The sequence below is a fragment of the Hemicordylus capensis genome, chromosome 3 (genome assembly GCF_027244095.1).
Source record: "Hemicordylus capensis ecotype Gifberg chromosome 3, rHemCap1.1.pri, whole genome shotgun sequence".
Classification (NCBI taxonomy): Eukaryota; Metazoa; Chordata; class Lepidosauria; order Squamata; family Cordylidae; genus Hemicordylus; species Hemicordylus capensis.
The window spans coordinates 103,026,063-103,044,894 of record NC_069659.1 but is presented as its reverse complement, the minus strand read 5'-3'; the positions used below and the strand labels follow the sequence as shown (position 1 = coordinate 103,044,894).

General features: G+C 42.6%; 1 protein-coding gene across 3 annotated transcripts in view; it reads right to left on the bottom strand.

Moving 5' to 3' along the window:
- Nucleotides 1-1,832: 1,832 nt before the first annotated feature.
- CFAP47 (cilia and flagella associated protein 47) overlaps nt 1,833-18,832 on the bottom strand; it is a 503,999-nt gene continuing 486,999 nt past the window's right edge. For all 3 annotated transcript variants that reach the window (XM_053311021.1, XM_053311022.1, XM_053311023.1), the window contains 2 exons: nt 18,381-18,549; nt 1,833-2,174 (listed from right to left, as the gene is read on the bottom strand). In XM_053311021.1, coding sequence (XP_053166996.1) covers nt 1,965-2,174; nt 18,381-18,549 — 379 coding nt within the window. In that variant the 3' untranslated portion in view covers nt 1,833-1,964. The remainder of the gene's footprint in view (nt 2,175-18,380; nt 18,550-18,832) is intronic.

Here is an 18,832-nt window from a genome sequence, read left to right as displayed (position 1 = left end):
GCTTCCCTCCACTTAGAGAACCGTACATTTAATCCTACCCTCTGTTTCCTGTCCTTCAACCAGTTACCAATCCACACATGTACTTGTCCCCCTATCCCATGGCTGCTAGGTTTTCTCAAGAGTGTTTGATGAGGAACTTTGTTGAAAGCTTCTTGAAAGTCCAAGTATACTATGTCAACTGGATCACCCTTATCCACACACCTGTTGACACTCTCAAAGAACTCCAAAAGGTTGGTGGGATAAGATTTACCTTTGCAGAAGCCATGCTGATTCTCCCAAACTCTCTTTTCACCTCCCTTATTGTCTCCTTGCATGTATTTTGCCAGAATGTGTGTTACTTTCTGTTCATTTGGGCAGCTTCCAATTTCTGAAGGAATTCTTCCTCGCCTTTATAGCTTCCTAGACTTAAGTTGTTAGCCATGCTGGCATCATTCTGGACTTGGTGGTACCTTTCCTCCTTTTGGGGGGTGGGGGCGGGTATACATTCTAACTGGGCTTCTGTTATTGTAGTTTTAAATAAAATGCATTCTGGAGCAAAGTGACTCTCTTGATTTTTCCTTTCAGTTTTCTTTTCTTTCTTTTTTTCTTCCAAACTCCTTTTAGAGAAGTTTCCTCTTCTGAAGTTCAAATTGTATGTGTTTGTCTTCTGGCGATTATCTCCTCACATATATGCTGAATTTGATCACACTGTGGTCACTGTTCCCTAAAGGTTCTACAACTCTGACATCTCACACCAGGTCCTGTGCACCACTCAGGATTAAGTCCAAGGTCGCCTTCTCTCTGGTTGGTTCCATGCCCAGCTGTCCTAGGGCACAGTCATTCTATGTACAGTGGTCCCTCGACTTACGTAAATAATCCATTCCGAACACATGTTCGGAGGTCAAAATTTTCGTAAGTCGAGGAGCGCACCACGGAAGTCTGAAAACATTCGTAATTCGAGGAAGCCGCATCTAAAAATTCGTAGGTCGAGTAAGCTGAATCTAAACCGGCAACTACTTCCGGTCTTTTTTGTCGCTCGTAACTCGAAAACAACGTAAGTCGAGTAGTTCGTAGGTCAAGGGATTACTATATCTAGAAATTTGGCCTGTCATTACCTCAATGTGAATTCACCCAGTCTATGTGTGGGTAATTGAAGTACCCATTATTGCAGCCGTCTCTCTTTGATGCCTCCCTGATTTCCTTCTGTAACTCCCAGTCATTGTCAACCTTTTGATCAGGAGGGTCATTCCTGTCAGGCCTTGTACTGTCACCCACAGAGTTTCCATGGAGGACTCTGGTCTACTAGGTTTTCTAGCTTGTTAGATTCTATCCCTTCTTTAACAAACAGTCCTACTCCACCCCAATTCACTGCTTCCTGTCCTTTCTATAGAGTTCATAACTAGGAATAACAATGTCCCACTGGTTCTCACTGTTCCACCATGTTTCCTTTATGTCCACTATATCTACGTTTTCATTAGCAACCAAGCACTCCAGCTCACCCATCATCACTATTTCACTAGTATAAAACAAATCACCGCAATGTTTGGTCCAATACATTCATTTGTTAATTAGGTGCACTGAGATGATGTTGACGTTGGGCAGGCCTTCCCTAAATGTCAGTGTTAGCTACAGCTGCACCAGTCATGCTTTGCAAAAGTATTCTATACTTGGTCCAATTGTCATTACACATTATGAATATCATAAAAAAGGATGCAGTGCCATGCCAATGGTATGGCATTCAGGACGTTGTAGGGGAGCCTTCGCTACTGGGCCACCACCACCCATGCAAGAGCATACAGAGAACCCAGCTAAATTCCTTACCACATTCTTTCAAAAAACCACTCCACATGCAGTTGCTCACTGGCATAATTGATATGAAATGTATTGTTTTATAATCCATTGTATATATGAACATCTATAACATATTTGGTTTGCACATATATTTGTTCCGCAAAAGGCAAATTGTGCATATAAAGGCATGCTCTTTATTTTGCTTTTAAAACGAGAGGTGCTCCTTTGATTGTGGAGGACACACCGGTGGTTAGCAGCTTCATGTTTTCTCGCACAAAGTTGCGTTGTTGCACTGTTGCTGACTTCACATAGCTACTCTTGCAAACAACTTTTGCTGATGAAGTAGGTGGCATGGTCTGTGGGGGCAGTCCATTGATCTCATACATCCATTGCATTGCTGCTGTCTGAAAACACAGACAAGAAGTTTCAGGAGAAGACAAATTCATTACTGTGACGCACACAACAGCTCAGCTATCTGCTACAAAGTGTATAATTAGTAGGCACTTCATTGCTCTGGATGCAGGGGGTGCCTCAAATAGCCATATTACCGGAACTGTGCCATGGTGAAAAAAATTAGCATGCATAATAAAGCAAGGCAGAACATTTCATTTTATGAACTAAGAGCAGCATCTTTTAAAAAATGTATACTGTGTAGCGCCCTAAGTGAACTAAGCTCTTGTTAATGTGCAACAGTTTGGGATGCAGTTTTGAGAGAAACATTTCACAGGAGGAGGTACACAAGAATAACAAATAGGACTGCTGACTTTATTTGTTCCTTAGGGATTAAAGGGGATGCTTGAAATAAACAACATCAACTTTTAGTGTCTTCATTTGGGTCCAGTGAGTAATATTATAACATGGCCAGAAAAAAGCATCTTTGTGGGAGTAGAATTTCATTCTGTAAATTCCATAGCTGGAGTGAGTGTGGTATTTGAACACATTCAATACTTGCTGGCAAGAGCGCTTGTTACTGACAGAGAAACAGCAGTACTTCTGTCACTGGCATCGCAAAGCTCTTCAGAGATTTGTATATACAGTGCACATGTATACAGTGCACATTTGTAAATACATTGCACACTCATATTCTTTGTCCCATACATTCTGAAACCCAAAGGTATGGGTAACCATCTGATTATTGATGGCATCTGTTCATCATTGGAAAACCAGATGCACAGCCTGCAGGTGCTTGTGAACATTGGTATGTTTCTGCGTGGTGACTGTGGTCAGGAATGTGTTCCACCAACTCTGCCTTATTTGACAACCGTGACCATAACTGAAGAGAAGAGTTGGTAGCTGGTGACTATCATATGTAATTTTAGATTTAACTAATTCATTTTATATGCAAATGTCTGTCTCTTGATAGGGGTGTCACGGGTTAGAACAGTGGTTCCCAACTAGGGAAAGGTATGGGGAGTTCCTGGGAATGGTAGTTTTTCCAGGGGCTGCAAGGGCAATACTAGGAATCTACCCAGTAAGTAAGGAGGCTACTTTTCAAGCCTGAAGTGACTTGATATTTATCTGAGTTTTTTTCCTGAGGTTTAGTGGGAGAAAATAAGATGATGATTGAGCCCATACAAGGAGTGGGGGCGGGGACTCTACACCATCTCTAGTTTATGTATGTATTTATTTTATTTTATTTATTAATCACATTTGTACACCTCCCCAAACTTTCTTCTCTGGGCGGTTAACAATAGCATAAAACAAGTTAACATATATACAAAAACTTAAAACAATTTAAAAAATTAAAAATCATCCACAAATTAAAACCTTAGAATATTAAAGAATGGAAAAAGATTGGGTGAAGAGGTGGGTTTTCAAATGCTTTCTAAAAATTGTCAGAGATGGGGAGGCTCGTGTCAGTAGGGAGCACATTCCACAGTCTCAGGGCAGCGACCAAGAAAGCCTGTCCCCGTGTGGCCGCCAGCCGAGCTGGCGGCAACTGGAGACAGATCTCTCCAGACGACCTCAGTGGGCAGTGGGGCTCATAATGAAGAAGTCGTTCTCTTAGATACCCAGGGCCTAAGCCATTTAGGGCTTTATAAGTTATGACTAGCACTTTCTATTTTGCCCAGAAACCTATTGGCAGCCAGTGTAACTCTATCAACAAAGGAGTGATGTGGTCTCTCCGAGATGACCCAGAGACCAACGTGGCCACCACATTCTGTATCAACTGAAGCTTCTGGACTACGTACAAAGGCAGCCCAACATAGAATGCATTGCAGAAGTCAAGTCTGGAGGTTACCAACATATGTACCACTGTTCTGAGGTTGTTTATCTCAAGAAACAGATGCAGCTGGCGTATCAGCCGAAGCTGACAGAAAGCCCCTCTGGCCATCGCCTCAAACTGGCATAGCAGGGAGAGGTGTGGATCCAGAAGTACTCCCAGACTGCGAACCTGTTCCTTTTGGGGAAGTGTGACCCCATCTAGAACAAGGAGATCAAAATTGTCTCTAGAGTTCTGATCCTACACAATAAGTACCTCTGTCTTATCTGGATTCAGCTTCAGTTTATTCTCTCTCATCCAGCCCATTACTGCTGCCAGGCAAGCATTTAGGGAAGTTATGACATCTCCTGAAGAAGCTGACATGGAGAAGTAGATCTGGGTGTTATCAGCATACTGATAACACCCCGCTCCAAATCCCCTGATGATCAATCCCAGTGGTTTCATGTAGATGTTATAGAGCACTGGAGAAAGTATGGAGCCTTGGGGCACAGCATACTTAAGCTCAGATTTCGAAGAGCAACAGTCTCCAATCAACACCATCTGGAATCTGTCCGAGCAGTAGGAGGGGAACCACTGTAAAACAGTGCCTCCCACCCCCAACACTCTCAGACATACCAGAAGGATACTATGGTCGATAGTATCGAAAGCCGCCAAGAGATCCAAAAGGACCTACAGAGTCACACTTTCTCTGTCAATTCCCAATCCATCAGGCAGACCAAGGCAGTCTCCACCCCATAGTCCGCCCGAAGACCAGTTTGAAATGGGTCTAGATAATCAGTTTCCTCCAGGACTGCCTGGAGCTGAGAGGCCACCACCCTCTCAATTACCTTGCCCAGCCATGGGAGGTTGGAAACAGGCCCATAGAGTTAAGTTTAAGTTTAGAGGCAACTTTGGCTATTTTCTAACTTAGGCCAGCAGATGACAGTTATCCTGCTAAATATGGATTAATAACTGAATTACCATGGAAATATCCTTCCTTTGAATACACTTCCCATTTCATCATTTATTTTTGCAAAAATGTGAACAGTGAAGTTTGTCTATAATCCCTACATATATGGCCCATTCACTGCAGTTCTTTGTAACACCCTTCTCCTCTTAGTTATTATATATGCTACATATTCAAGAAAAAGTGGATGACCTACATTTGTATTCTAAAACTGAAGGTTTTAATTTTAAGTACAACAGGCCCTTGACATGAGTATCTGCAGCACAGAACAGAGTATATGTATAGTGGCTGACATCCTAAAAGGACATCAGGGCATTGTGCTAGTGTGCAAAGCTGTCGTGCTTGCTGCTTGTGCTGAGTCTCCAGCTTGTGCTCCAGCACTCATTGTGCTACTGCAAGCATACTTGTGCAACCATTGTGGAACACCTAATTTGTTTTAAAGGGAAATTTTGCACAAGAATGCAATAGTGCAATTCTGCAAATCTCTAGTTTTTAGCACAACTACAAGATCTTTTTGTGGTTGCTTATTACACAATATCTTCATTACACAACCTGCTTATTATCTAACCTCTTCATTAGTCTGGATGTCAATCAATAATGTTAATGAGCATTCACATCATACCTGAGACATATACTACTTTTAAATGGAATTCACCTCCAATGTTAAACAAAAATTTCAGTAATAACATTTTATAACCTGAAATGATCAGTACGGTTGCCATTAAAGTTTGCCCAAAATAAACCATGAAGCATTTGGAGGCTGCTTGTCAGGAAAACCAGCATGAAGAGAATTTAATACATAAAGGAAGATTTCTATAAGACTAATTAGATTGCGCAAAGGAAAATTTTGCAGTTCTCTAGAGTGGAAATGGGCAGATTCACTGTATTTTTAAAAAACCACATTATATTGCCTTGAAATAACTTCTTGGCTGTATGTGGTATATTAATCCAATAGATTTATTCTGAATCAATTACTCTTTAAAAGCCATGGTATTTCAAAAAGTTTACAAACGCCAAAACATGCATAATATATGAGATTAACTTCCCATACTATGTTTTTGTGAACAAAACTGTAAAACAAAAAAGTTACTCCATCCTTAAAATATCATTCCTATTAGATATTATTTACATAAAATGTCTGATGGTACAAGACCTATGCATAGTACTTGGAATAGTTTTCCCTGGACTTAACAGAACTTGATTCTGAGTAAACATCTCCAGGACTTGCACAATTAATAAATCTGTGTGGGAAAACATATGTATGTATGTATGTATGCATGCATGTATGTATGCATGCATTCTTGGGCCTCATTCATTCACTCACACTCTCTGAGATGAAACTCAGACCAAACAAACCACAAAAAATAGAAACCTGCCATTTTCACAGATAGGTTTCAGACCTCACCCGGACTACCAGAAAAATAGAAAACTCCGGGAAAATTTATTAATTTGCTGGAGAATACAGAAAACCGCTCCCATTGGAAACACATGGGGAATGACATCTTCTGACAAACTTTGGCAGTCTTATTGGGTACTTTTTGAGACAGAACGTCCAGACTTCCACTGAATTATGAAGCAACAAACAAGCTATATTTTTAAAGTTCACTGCAAGTCAATCTGGGTCAGATTTCGACAAAAATTGCTTAAGCAATCGAAAAACACAAAAAGCTTAAGTGCTGGAGAGATCAAGACATTTTTGTCAGCACAAACTCTTCTGGACGTCAACTAGCAGCTAGTGAAGGGAAAGTACATGGTCATTTTATGGTACAAGAGGCATGCTTGCAAACCACAAGCCTGTTTTACAAACTAACTTCATTTTATGTTGAAGGAATTACAGTGCAAAGCAGACACTAATGTGAACTCAGTCCTAGAAACTTATATTGAAAGATAACAAGGCCAAAACATAAAAACAGATCTTTCTCCTAATTTCTCCAGGATTAGCTAAATGCCTTATTAACTCTAGCACAAGGTTAAATAGTTATATTTCTTCAACATATATCACCCTAGATTTGAAGAAAGTTCAACACTAGGGTCATAGTAAACTGTAAACTAGATTCATGGGACATCTCAAGGTCAGAGAAAATATCTGATCAGCTGGAGCAACTATAATTTAACAGATACATAAAGCTACCAACGAATCATCTGGCTCATAAAATCCTTTTTATCAGCCACAATATTCTTATCTTTGGGACTTGGGTATAAGTAACAGCTGGCAATGAACTGTTGTTAATGCCATCTAAACATAAACTATAGCAACTTGCTCCATTTAACATTTTATATTATACATACATATAGTCCGTGTGTGTGTGTGTGTGAAATTTCTAATGAAATATTGTATATCATTCACTGCCTTTTGGCTATGCTAAAATATGTAAAAATGTACAACTGCTGCCTTTAATCTGAAAGACAACTAAATTGCAAAATTATTTTAGAAAAAAGCAAAATAAAAAAACCAATTTTAAATGACATAATTTTTTTGTTATGAGAGGTACTTTTCACCCCATTTGCGAAACCTTTGGTTATAAAAGAGGCAATTTCCAAGGAAAGTCACAACCACAGTTTAAAACTCCAAACCACACATATTTTATTTAAAACAATGAAGAGGCTTGACTATAATGCTAACCGGGGTGGGTGTGTGTGTGTCCCACATGACTTGAACATTTAGATGGTTAAAGCAGGCTCAATGCTTTACCTCTGCTATAACTATGAATGTATGGTTGTGGCTATTATAGACAGAGAATGGAATCAGTGGTGGTTGGACTGTTTAGCAGAAAAAATTAGTTGGAGAGAGAGCACATGAGAGGAACTGGTAAAACCTCCAGTGGAAGAATTTGAGAGAGGATCCCAAGAAAGCCTGTGTAAGCAAGGGGAGAAAAAGCTGGTTAAAAAAACAGCAGACATATCCGAGAGGAGGCGGAAAGCCCAAAAGAGCTGGAGGAGGGGAGACAGAGGCTGGCAAAAAGAACTCACAGCAGGACTGGAGGCCTGCAGGATGGGGTCCCGGGAGAGTTTGGGGAAACAGAAAGATTGAAACTGGTAGAAAGACTGGGGGCCTGCAGCCCCCCTCCCCCAAAGAAAGTCTGGGGAGTGAAAGAAGGAAGATCAGTCAAGAAACCAGCAAGGAGAGAGGGCAGGAAGAGCCCTGGGAGAACCGTGGGGGAAATAGGCAAAGAGGAACTGGCACCAGGACCAGTGGTGGAGGAGGAAAGGACTGGAGGCAGAAAGGAAGGAAACCTGAGAGCTTGGGTAGGAGTTGGTCTGAGGACCGGAGACAGGAAGGGAGGGAGGCCAAAGTGGCTTGGGGAAAGAGGAGAGAAAGAAGCTGGTCACAAGAACTGGAGGCAAAGAGGAGGGAAGGGAGGACAAGAACACTGATCATTCCCTGGAGAGAGGGGAAAGAGAAACAGTTTCCCTAACTGTGGAGGAGAGCAGCTGCCAGACCTCCAGTGAAAGGTACATCTAGGGGCTGAACTTATGCCAATGTTGGGAGGCGACTGGGAACCAGGAAGAGTGAATGGGGAAAGAAGCGGCTCCCTGTGTGGCTGTAGGCCACCAAGGATGAAGGGTGATTGGAATTTGAAGTTGCTAGGGTCTGGTGAAGAAGGGGGAAAGGCTGTGCAGATGAATGCACTATAACTACCACAGACAATCAACAAATGTCCCCGGCTGGTGGATTCGGCTAGAGGCTATCTTCCTTGGGCTTTGCCCTAGGCTCTGGCTCCTCACTGGAGAGCCTTTCAGATTGAGCGAAACTTCCTAACCTAACCTATCCACACACACACACCCTCATCCATAGGGAAAGGAAGGGGGAATTGGGGAGGAAAGAGGAAAATTCCTAAGAGAAGAGAAAGGAGGGGTTCTCCCTGTACAACCTGTCTGATGTGAACCTTTAGGGGACAGGGAACCATTTTATTAATTTAATGTAATGTAATTTAGTTTAATTATGTATATCCATCCACCCATCCATCCACGTAAGCCGCTTTGGCAACATTTGTTGAAAAGTGATGTATTCGTACATCGTATTTGTACTGGATTAGACTCAGCCTGAGAGACAGACTGAGTGACTTTAGGGTCCAGGTCAGAAATACAATGAAATAACTAGATAAGATGCCAACTCTGTCTGCTTTACCCTTAGGTCTTTAGGATGGCCAGAGTCTTCATAGGGGAATCTGGTTTGGGGGATCAGGGTGCCCAGACCAGGCTTCTCTCAGATGGGGAGCAGCTTCTAGGCTCCTTCTTTAGCTGATCTCCTTAGGAGGCTCTTGGCTGCAGTGGTAAGCACTGTCTTATTAACCCCCAATGGGCAGGCACATCCAGACTGTACACTTTTTAAGAAGGGAAATGGGGTGTGCACAGAGGCCTATTTTTGGACCTCCTGACACCACCATGTGCTTTTTTAAGTGCAATCAAAGCCTCATATAAATTGATCCAGATTATTTTGAAATTTAAGAGGTTTTGAGTTCTAATTTTCTGTTTGCTGGCAAATACTCTCAGGAACTGCTGCACTTGGTCCAACATAGGCTGAAACAAGACATAGCACTAGCAACCCCCATCACCAGAAAGCAGTTATGTGGCATCCAGCTGAAAGTTATTGTGGCATCACTGGTGCTGGGGAAACCCTTTCTCTTCACTATCACACTTTTAAAAAAGAAGAAATGGCCAATGACCATCACTCAGGAGCGTATCTAGGGTGGGGCAGGCAGGGCACGTGCCCCGGGCGCCACTTGAAGGGGGCGCCATTTCTTAAAATTAATTTTTTTTAAAGCCTGCCAAAAACAAAATGGCCACCGCGTATGCTCAAATGGCCTCTGTGAGACCCTAGGCCATACCAGGCCTCACATGAGCATGCATGGTGGCCATTTTGTTTTCAGCTGCCATTTTTTAAAAAAATAAATAATTTTAAAAATGGCCACTGCACATGCTCAAATGGTCCCTGTGAGGCCCTAGAGGCCAGCAGGGGGGAGGGGGGACCTTTGCAGACCCCCAGCCACAACCTTTAGGAAGCCCCCCAAAGGGGCTAGAGGTAATTTTATATATATATATATATATATATATATATATATATATATATATATGTATGTATGTCACGGTACACATATTCAGATACGTGACTTGTATGTGACCTTCAGACTTGTATTTTTCAGCTGATATTATGGTAAAGTTATCTGAAAGATGGGTGTCAGATGTTTGGACAGGGGGCGCAATTTCAATGCTTGCCCTAGGCGCTATTTTCCCTAGATATGCCTCTGCCATCACTACCAAAGCTCCCCCAGCCTTTAAAGCAATGTGCCAACATTTGGAAGACTGCACACACACACACACACACACACACACACACACCCCAAAAGATTTTTCAATCTTCAAATGCCAGGTGTTTTCTCTATTCAGTGCTGCACTGCACAGCTCCCTTAGTTTTACAAAATCAAAAGCCACAGGTACAAGCCAGCAACATCCCCTGCTGCAAAGCTACTAGTACTGTCCTATCCATTGCCTCAGAACAAGATATCATGCTGCTGCTGTTCTGTTGAGGCTGATGAAAGTATCATATTAAGAGAAAATCTGGCTTCTGTAGTTGTCTAAAAAGGCTCTATGTAAAAAGAACAACAAAAATTAACACAGAGCTGTGTAAATTTACCAAGACTTGCTTCTTACCAAGTTTCTGGCCAGCAACATTTGTAAGTCACATTGGCAGACATCAAGACTAATGACTGCAGAGGGAAGGGTGGATCAGCAAAAAAAATCACCCCTCCCCTCTGCTTTTTTGAAACATTCTTCCATACCACATATGCCATAAATGTGGATCTTGGCCACCAATTATGAAGAATTCTGCATGAGCGTCATGTTTTGCCACTATATACACAATCTAAAAAACGTAGTACATTTCCAATTTGCTACAGTTTCAATGGAGAAGGGGAGGTTTCACATGACCCACTGCAAATCAGGAAGCAAGGAACATGCTGGCAAAATGTCGGTACATGAGAGTGCACGCTCCTGGAGGGTGTCATGTCTGTACTTGCCCATGTCTGGTTCCCACCCTGCTTTCCCCAGGATTCTACTAACTTCTGCCACCAAGATTTAAAGCTGGTTTCACAAACCATGCATGGAACCATGCACAGGCACAAAGTTGATAGAATCTTGAGAACACAGTATAAGAACTGGACTTGTTACCAAGATTCTCCTGACCTTGTCAAGCCAACTTCAAATCTTACAGGTGTTGGTAGAATCTTGGGGAAAGCCAGGTGGGAAAGGGACCTGGGCAGGTTCAGATGTCATGCCTACCAGCAGCACTCTCTCTCTCACATACTGACATTTCCCTGCTTCCTGACTTGCAGCAGGACTTGTGAACCTGCCCTATATTTTTACAAGCTTTAGTTCCCAAAGCTGCAACTATCTTTTTTTGACATCTTGATGCAACCTCTCTACCCTTTCTCTTATTATACAGACATTACTTTTATAGCTATTAATCTTCTATGTTTAGGGTTTGGGTGTGTGTGCATGTTCTCTTTATAATGTAAATAAAATTGTTTAATAAAGTTTCCCCCCCTTAAAGATAGCATGTTTTCAAAAAGCTCATGAAGGATTGCAGGATGGAATATTGTTCAACTAATCAAATTTTATTCTATGATCAAAGTCAGAAGAAAAAAATATTAGAATCAGCTACAATTACATATTTCAAAAGAAGAAGTAGTTGTGCCATGCTGGAGAAAGAATAGGTTTTATTTTGGGGTTTCTACTGCTTATGTATTCTAGTATAAACAGAGTTTGGTTCTTCACAACCTACCCTAACCTCAATATTCAACTGATTGGCAGGAAAGCCTCCCAGTTGAGCAAATGGACACCCCAGCATCCACAAAGTCAACTGAGAGGTAGGGGTATGCATGAACAGTTCAGCGCTGAATCGGTTCGCCAAGAACCACCCAGTTCAGAGGATCAAATCACTGGTGCAGCCCATATCAGAAGCAAGCACAATCCTCCCTCTCTTACTAAGCCACCAGCGTGGTGGCAGCTCGGTTCCGGCGGTGGCATCCATGCATAGGCAGACAAGGCAAATGGCCTCTGCTCCATGATCATGCATGGAAGCTGGAACCAAACCGCCACTGTGAAGGCAGCTTGTTAAAAGAGTGGGGACTGTGCATGCTTTGGGGGAAGTAGTGGTGTCATCAGCAACACTGGGCAGGAAGATCTTTTTAACTATCTCTCTTACTGCTGCCCCTGGGCGCCCCTTCACAGGAGCCATGACCCCCACCCCTTTACAAGTATTAGACACTGAACCGGTTTGGTCAAATGGAAGGCACCAGTCAGTTCGACTAGACTGGTTCAGCAGCATGAGGTCCAGTTTGAATTTGATTTGAATTTGAACTGAATCACGTTTTTGGGTTTGTGCATAACCCTACTGGCAGATTTACATGCCTTCCTGCCGAACCACCAACATGCTTGGAGCAAGCTGGCATCCTCCTACTGTTATGGAAGTTTGCTTTCTGGACTCTCTGGACACCCCCTGCGCCCCTTCAGGAAGTATCTAGCTTGGTCTGACCTGTGTTTAAGGAAGTCCAGGAAGAAACAGTGCTTGTTATGTAAACTGAAAATAACATAGGGAATCAGGAAGGCAGGAAGCCTGGCTATTGCATTCTACGTGTGTGTGTGTGGGGGGGGGTGCTATTCAAGGCCCTCCTCTCACCCCCAAACCCAGATGTCTTGAATGGCCATTCCAGAGTTTTCCTGAGACTCCTCTACCATGTGGTCTTCTAGTTTGACCCACACTGCCCTGTCTCTCCAATGCTATCTCCATGTTTATCCTACTCTTTTTTGCAGTCCCTGGGTTGACCTCAATTCCCTCTTTGTACCCAAACCTGTTCAGGCTCAAAGACTTTCATTCTCCACACACACATTCCCTATGGATCACCTGATTCAGGTTAGATGTTTGTTTTGTCTTCCCCTAGGTCTCCTTTCTCTACACACCTCCATCACATAGTCAGCATGTCTCTTTAAATGCCTATTTAAATAGGTAATCTGTTTTATTTATTTATCATATTTTATGCCACCTGATAAATCTCTAGGCAGTGTACAAATCTGATTACAAATTGGTGTAATTAAAAGTGAAGGTTAAGCAATAGCTAGCACCCAGACATGTGTTTCATCTTGAGTGTTCTGTGTCATGTGAGAGTGCCCCACATGTTCATATAATCAAAGCCTTATCTGTAACCAATAACATACATTTTAATTGGATTTCTATCTGAGGTTGTCAATTTCTGGCGGGAGGACTGCTTGATTTATAACCACGCCTTCCGGTCCCTGCCCCAAGGGACTTGCAAACCACCCTCCGTCGTTAACACTATGGCCAATGTTCAGTTAAGAGGCTCACGGTGCTAAAGAGAAAGTCTAGCAGGAAGATTTTCTTCCAGCTACCCTGCACAAGTCAGATGCCAAGCTGGGACATAATATTCATCCTCTGGGGTTTTTTAAAATCATATGTAGCTTTTCTGAAAATGTAAACAACGAAGCACAGCCATTAACATCCTTCCACTGAAAAAGAATAACTAATTTACTCTCATCAATTTTAGAACTGTCAAATAGCACTTAATTAAAATACCAACTTTACTAAGAATCCGCATAAATAAAGTTTAAAATTTAATTATCCTTCCCCCAATAGGTAAAATGCATATGTACTTAGGAGTTCACAGAACTATTGTTTAAAAAGACTTTGTAAGTGATTTGATTGCATTCAGGAATCTTGCTGAATAATTGAAAAATGAGTTTTCTTTCAGGTCTTCTGAAAAAACCATGACTAGATGTTCTCCTGAGTGTTTTTGTATCTCTGGTCCATGATTTCTTTCTCACTTTTAGCAATGCAACAGAATGTTAGCTCTTTTTCATGCATGTTCTAAATGTATGAAAAATATCTGCTTCAAATATGTATGCTTCAAATGTGTATGCATGCATACAAAAATACCTGCTTTAAATTTACATGTGTGTATGCATACACACAGACAGAGAGAGAGACATTTAGTTAACAACTTGAAAAAATGTTTAAATTGCTGTAATTTACTATTTGTGAACTATTTGTGTTTGCATATAACCATGGCCTCTTTTCTATAAAACATAGCCTGAGGTGTTTTGCTCAATACATTGCTGTTAACAAAACATACATGAGAAACAGTCTGACTTCTTATGCTAATAAGAACAGTTTATGCTGTTTACAGTTTAGTGCTGAACAGTTTAGTATCATGCTAATGGTACAGATTTGGAGGAAACTGATTATCTAGACCCATTTCAAACTGGCTTCTGGGTGGGCTATGGGGTGGAGACTGCCTTGGTTGGCCTGATAGATGATCTCCAACTGGGAATTGACAGAGGAAGTGTGACTCTGTTGGTCCTTTTGGACCTCTCGGTGGCTTTCGATACTATCGACCATAGTATCCTTATGGAGCGTCTGAGGGGGTTGGGGGTGGGAGGCACTGCTCTGCAGTGGTTCCACTCCTACCTCTCGGGCAGGTTCCAGATGGTGTCCCTTGGAGATTGTTGTTCTTCAAAATCTGAACTTTTGTATGGTGTCCCTCAGGGCTCCGTATTGTCTCCGATGTTGTTTAACATCTACATGAATCCGCTGAGAGAGATCATCAGGAGATTTGGTGCAGGGTGCTCTCAGTATGCTGATGACACCCAAATCTATTTCTCCATGTCAGCATCATTGGGAGTGGGCATAACCTCCCTAAATGCTTGACTGGAGGCGGTAATGGGCTGGATGAGGGATAACAAACTGAAACTGAATCTAGATAAGACGGAGGTACTCATTGTGCGGGGTGGGAACTCGAGAGATGATTTTGAACTGCCTGTTCTAGATGGGGGTCACACTTCCCCAGAAGGAACAGGCACGCAGTCTAGGGGTGCTTCTGGATACAAGTCTCTCCTTGCTGTCCAGGTTGAGGCAGTGGCCGCAAGTGCCTTCTATCAGCTTCGGCTGATACACCAGCTGCATCCATTTTTTGAGATAGATGACCTCAAAACAGTGGTACATATGCTGGTAACCTCCAGACTTGATTACTGCAATGCACTCTATGTGGGGCTGCCCTTGTACTTGTTCGGAAACTACAGTTGGTCCAGAATGAGGCAGCCAGGCTGGTCTCTGGGTCATCTAGGAGAGACCATATTACTCCTGTATTGAAGGAGTTACACTGGCTGCTGATATGTTTCCAGGCAAAATACAAGGTGTTGGTCATAACCTATAAAGCCCTAAACATGCTTGGACCCTGGGTATTTAAGACAACATCTTCTTCATCATGAAGCCCACTGCCCATTGAGATCATCAGGAGAGGTCCGTCTGCATTTGCCACCGACTCATCTGGTGGCTACTCAGGGATGGGCCTTCTCCATTGCTGCCCCGAGGCTTTGGAATGTGCTCCCTAGTGAAATAAGAGCCTCCCCATCTCTGACAACTTTTAAAAAGTCTTTAAAGATGCATCTGTTCACCCAGACTTTTAACTGATATTGTTTTGATTGTTTTAATGTTGTTTTTAGAATATTGTTTTAAAATTTTAAATTGTCTTTTAAATTTCTTGTTTTTAAATTTCTTGTTTTTGTTTTTAATTAATGTTTCATTTTTGTTTTTCTCTTGTAAACTGCCCAGAGACGTAAGTTTTGGGCGGTATAAAAATATGATAGATAGATAGATAGATAGATAGATAGATAGATAGACAGATAGATAGATATGTACTGGATTGAGTTTTTCAGCAGGGCAAGTGATATACAAAGCTGGCTTTAACAACTTCAGCAAATGAGAGAAAGATGACTACAGAATCCCACCCCTTGCCCGCTCAACCCACCATTTCCCATTCCACTACAAAAAAGAAGCATTGAGAGAAACAATATTTATTACATTTTTTATGTCCCACTCTGCCTCCAAGGAGCCCAGAGTACTGTATGTGTACTACATACTTAAGTTTCTTCTCACAACAACCCTGTGAAGTAGGTCAGGCTGAGAGAGAAGTGACTGGCCCAGAGTCACCCAGCAAGTATCATGGCTGAATGGGGAGCTGAACTCGGGTCTCCCCGGTCCTAGTCCAGCACTCTAAAGACTAAGTGCATGCTCTCTTCAGTTCTGCTATACAGCCTAATTATAATGGCTTGTCCAAATACAAATACAAGAGAACCTCGTTACTTGCAGGGAGTCTGTTCCTCTCCTACTACCGTTAGTAATGGAACCACGAAGCAATGGGAAAAGTGGGGTTAGGTTCCAGGGTGGAGGGAAAACAGCAAAAAAAATGGCAACAAAGCAGCAGAGAGAGAAAAAGAGGGGGGGGGGGACATGCCATACCACACTGCCTGAAATACTTGGTACTAGAACATCAGGTTCCCAAAGGCAACATGAACACTCATCTTTTCCTTTATTATGTAACAAAAAAGGAGAATCAATTCAGTGGGCCTGGATAGTCATCCTTAACATAGGCAGAGGGATTGCCAAGGCTTGACTCTGTACGTAACCCTTCTATAGTAGAGCAAATCATAGCTCTGGGCGTTTTCTGGGAGCCTGGTGAAGGATACCCCTGCTTGATGAACAGCTAGACATTTAGATTTAAATTCAGGGTCTCTAAACCAATTTGCCCAAGCTAAATATACTGGATCTTAAAGTAACACATAATACAATGGGTGTGGGTAATAACAAAAACATTTGGTCTGACTTAAGAGTAAAACTCGTATTTGACTTTGGAGTTCTTTTGGAGGGGAAACAATGGTGTTTTAGGGGAGGGCCATAGTTCAATTGCAGAGCACCTATTTTGTATGCAAAAGGCCCCAGGTTCAGTCTCCAGCATTTCCAGTTAAAAGGAGATAAACAACCACCTGCCTCTAAGACCCTGGAGAACTGCTGCCAGTTAAAATAGACAGTGTGAAGCTTGGGAGGCCAATGGTGTGGCTAATTGTAAGATAATCTATATAGAAGTTATGATCACCATTGCTGAAAGAATTGAGCTAGCACAGCATGATCCTATGAAAACTGAGGAAAGACGCTCAAAATCTAGAAGGAAAATAAAAGTTCTATACAAAAATCCTTAATCCTATAAATAGCCTGCCAGGATACTTTTGAGGGTTTTTCTTCCTTCCTTCCAATAATGCAATGATTAAACAGGATACACAGAAACAATTTATTTCTTGTCCATATTCCCTGCACTGATTTAAAACTACATTTCTGGCATACAGGGGTACCATTCCATTGGACTTCCAGGCGGAAGTCCAATCCCCCACACACCCCTGGGCCCCCTCCTCAATTCTCTTTAAAATGTCTCGGGGGGCGGGGTGGCTGTGCTGCTCCCGGCCTGAGTTGTGCTGGCCGGCCAAGTACACGACTGTGCTGAAAGCGGCTGCAGCCAGCCACTGTGCAGAGTGAGCAAGCACACAATGCACGCGTCGCACAAGCCAGTGCAAGGTGGAGCGGAGCATGCGGCGAGGTAGCAGCAGGGCTCCAGTTGAGCCTGGCTGAGTGTTCTCTGTGGCCCCGGGAGGAGCCAGGCAGGCAGCCACAGCAACCACGGAGTCACTGACTTTCTGACTCTCCTGTTGCACTCAGAGGCTCTGCGGCAGTGGCAACCAGTGACAGGAGAGGCAGCAGTGTGGCGGCCAGCAGGCACGCATGCATACCTGCAGTAAGCCAGCTAGTATATGCCTCCCTTGCTGGGTGGGTTGCCATCTACACACACCCAGACCACCAATGTGTGAGTGAGAACAACAAAAGGTAAACTGAATCAACTGAGTTCTCATGTTATGCTGTGGGTTGGGGTCTTGGAGTGGGGTGTGTGTGTGTGTTGGGGGGGGGGGGAGAGTGTGAGTGCTCTTCAAGAGAGATCTGTTGCTTCTACTGTTATCATCTGTTTTCTGGGTGCTTTTGTGTGGGGGTGGTACAGTAAGGAGTTCTCATGCTGGGGGTTGGGGACTTGGGAATATGCTGTGTGTTGAAATGTTTCTACTGATGCACATTTGCATAAATATACTTGTTTGGTTGTGAGTTCAGTTGCTCAGTTGCTGTTTGGGCCCTCAAGGTTCCTCCAGATGTTGCTGAGCTACAACTCCCATCATCCTCAGCTACAATTTATAGTTCAGCAACATTTGGATGAACCCAGGTTGGGAACCACTGGTGTAGCGGGGGAACCACTGGGGGAGACAGGCTCCCAAATTACCTTGGTGCAGCTCTGCTTGCATACTAGGGCATAAACTTTTTAAAAAATCAGCAAAGTTAGCAAGAAAGGCTGGTGCAACCAAAAACAAAAATTCGTATTCAGGTGCTTTTCTTACAGCAAAACCCAGCCAATTTCACTACTGTTTTGATTCCCTAGCAGCAAAATCTAGGAGCAGGAGGAATCTTTTTATAGCATTTCTTCTAGGATCAAAATCCTTAAGTCCATGAGCTTACTACAACAAAGCCCCCTCAAGAATCACATTGTTAGGGCTCACCTGTATTACTAGCGTTGCTTTATGTTTCTTGCTGTACATACTAGGCTTGAATCCAACAGTGATGAGGGTTCCTGCAGAGTCAAGTGGAAGAAGTTCCCCAGCTTGAGGTGATACAACAAATTCTGGATCACTGCTTGGTAGGAAATATGCTGTGTAAGGCTCTGGGTACCTAATGAACAGCAGAGAAAAAAATATTTCATTCAACATTTGTCACCACACAATGGTAGCCCTAAATAATTGCTATACAAGAGATCAGCAATTAAACATGAATACTGTCATATAGCTGTGCATTCTGTTAGTTGGTTTTCTAAGCCATACTATACTGAGAGCTTTAAGAAACACTTGCAGAAGAGTACAGGAATGGCCAACAACAACAACAACAACAACAGGGTTGTTCTAATGTGAGATCTTCATTTCTCCTCCTGATTGAAAGCGCTACTGTAACTATGGGT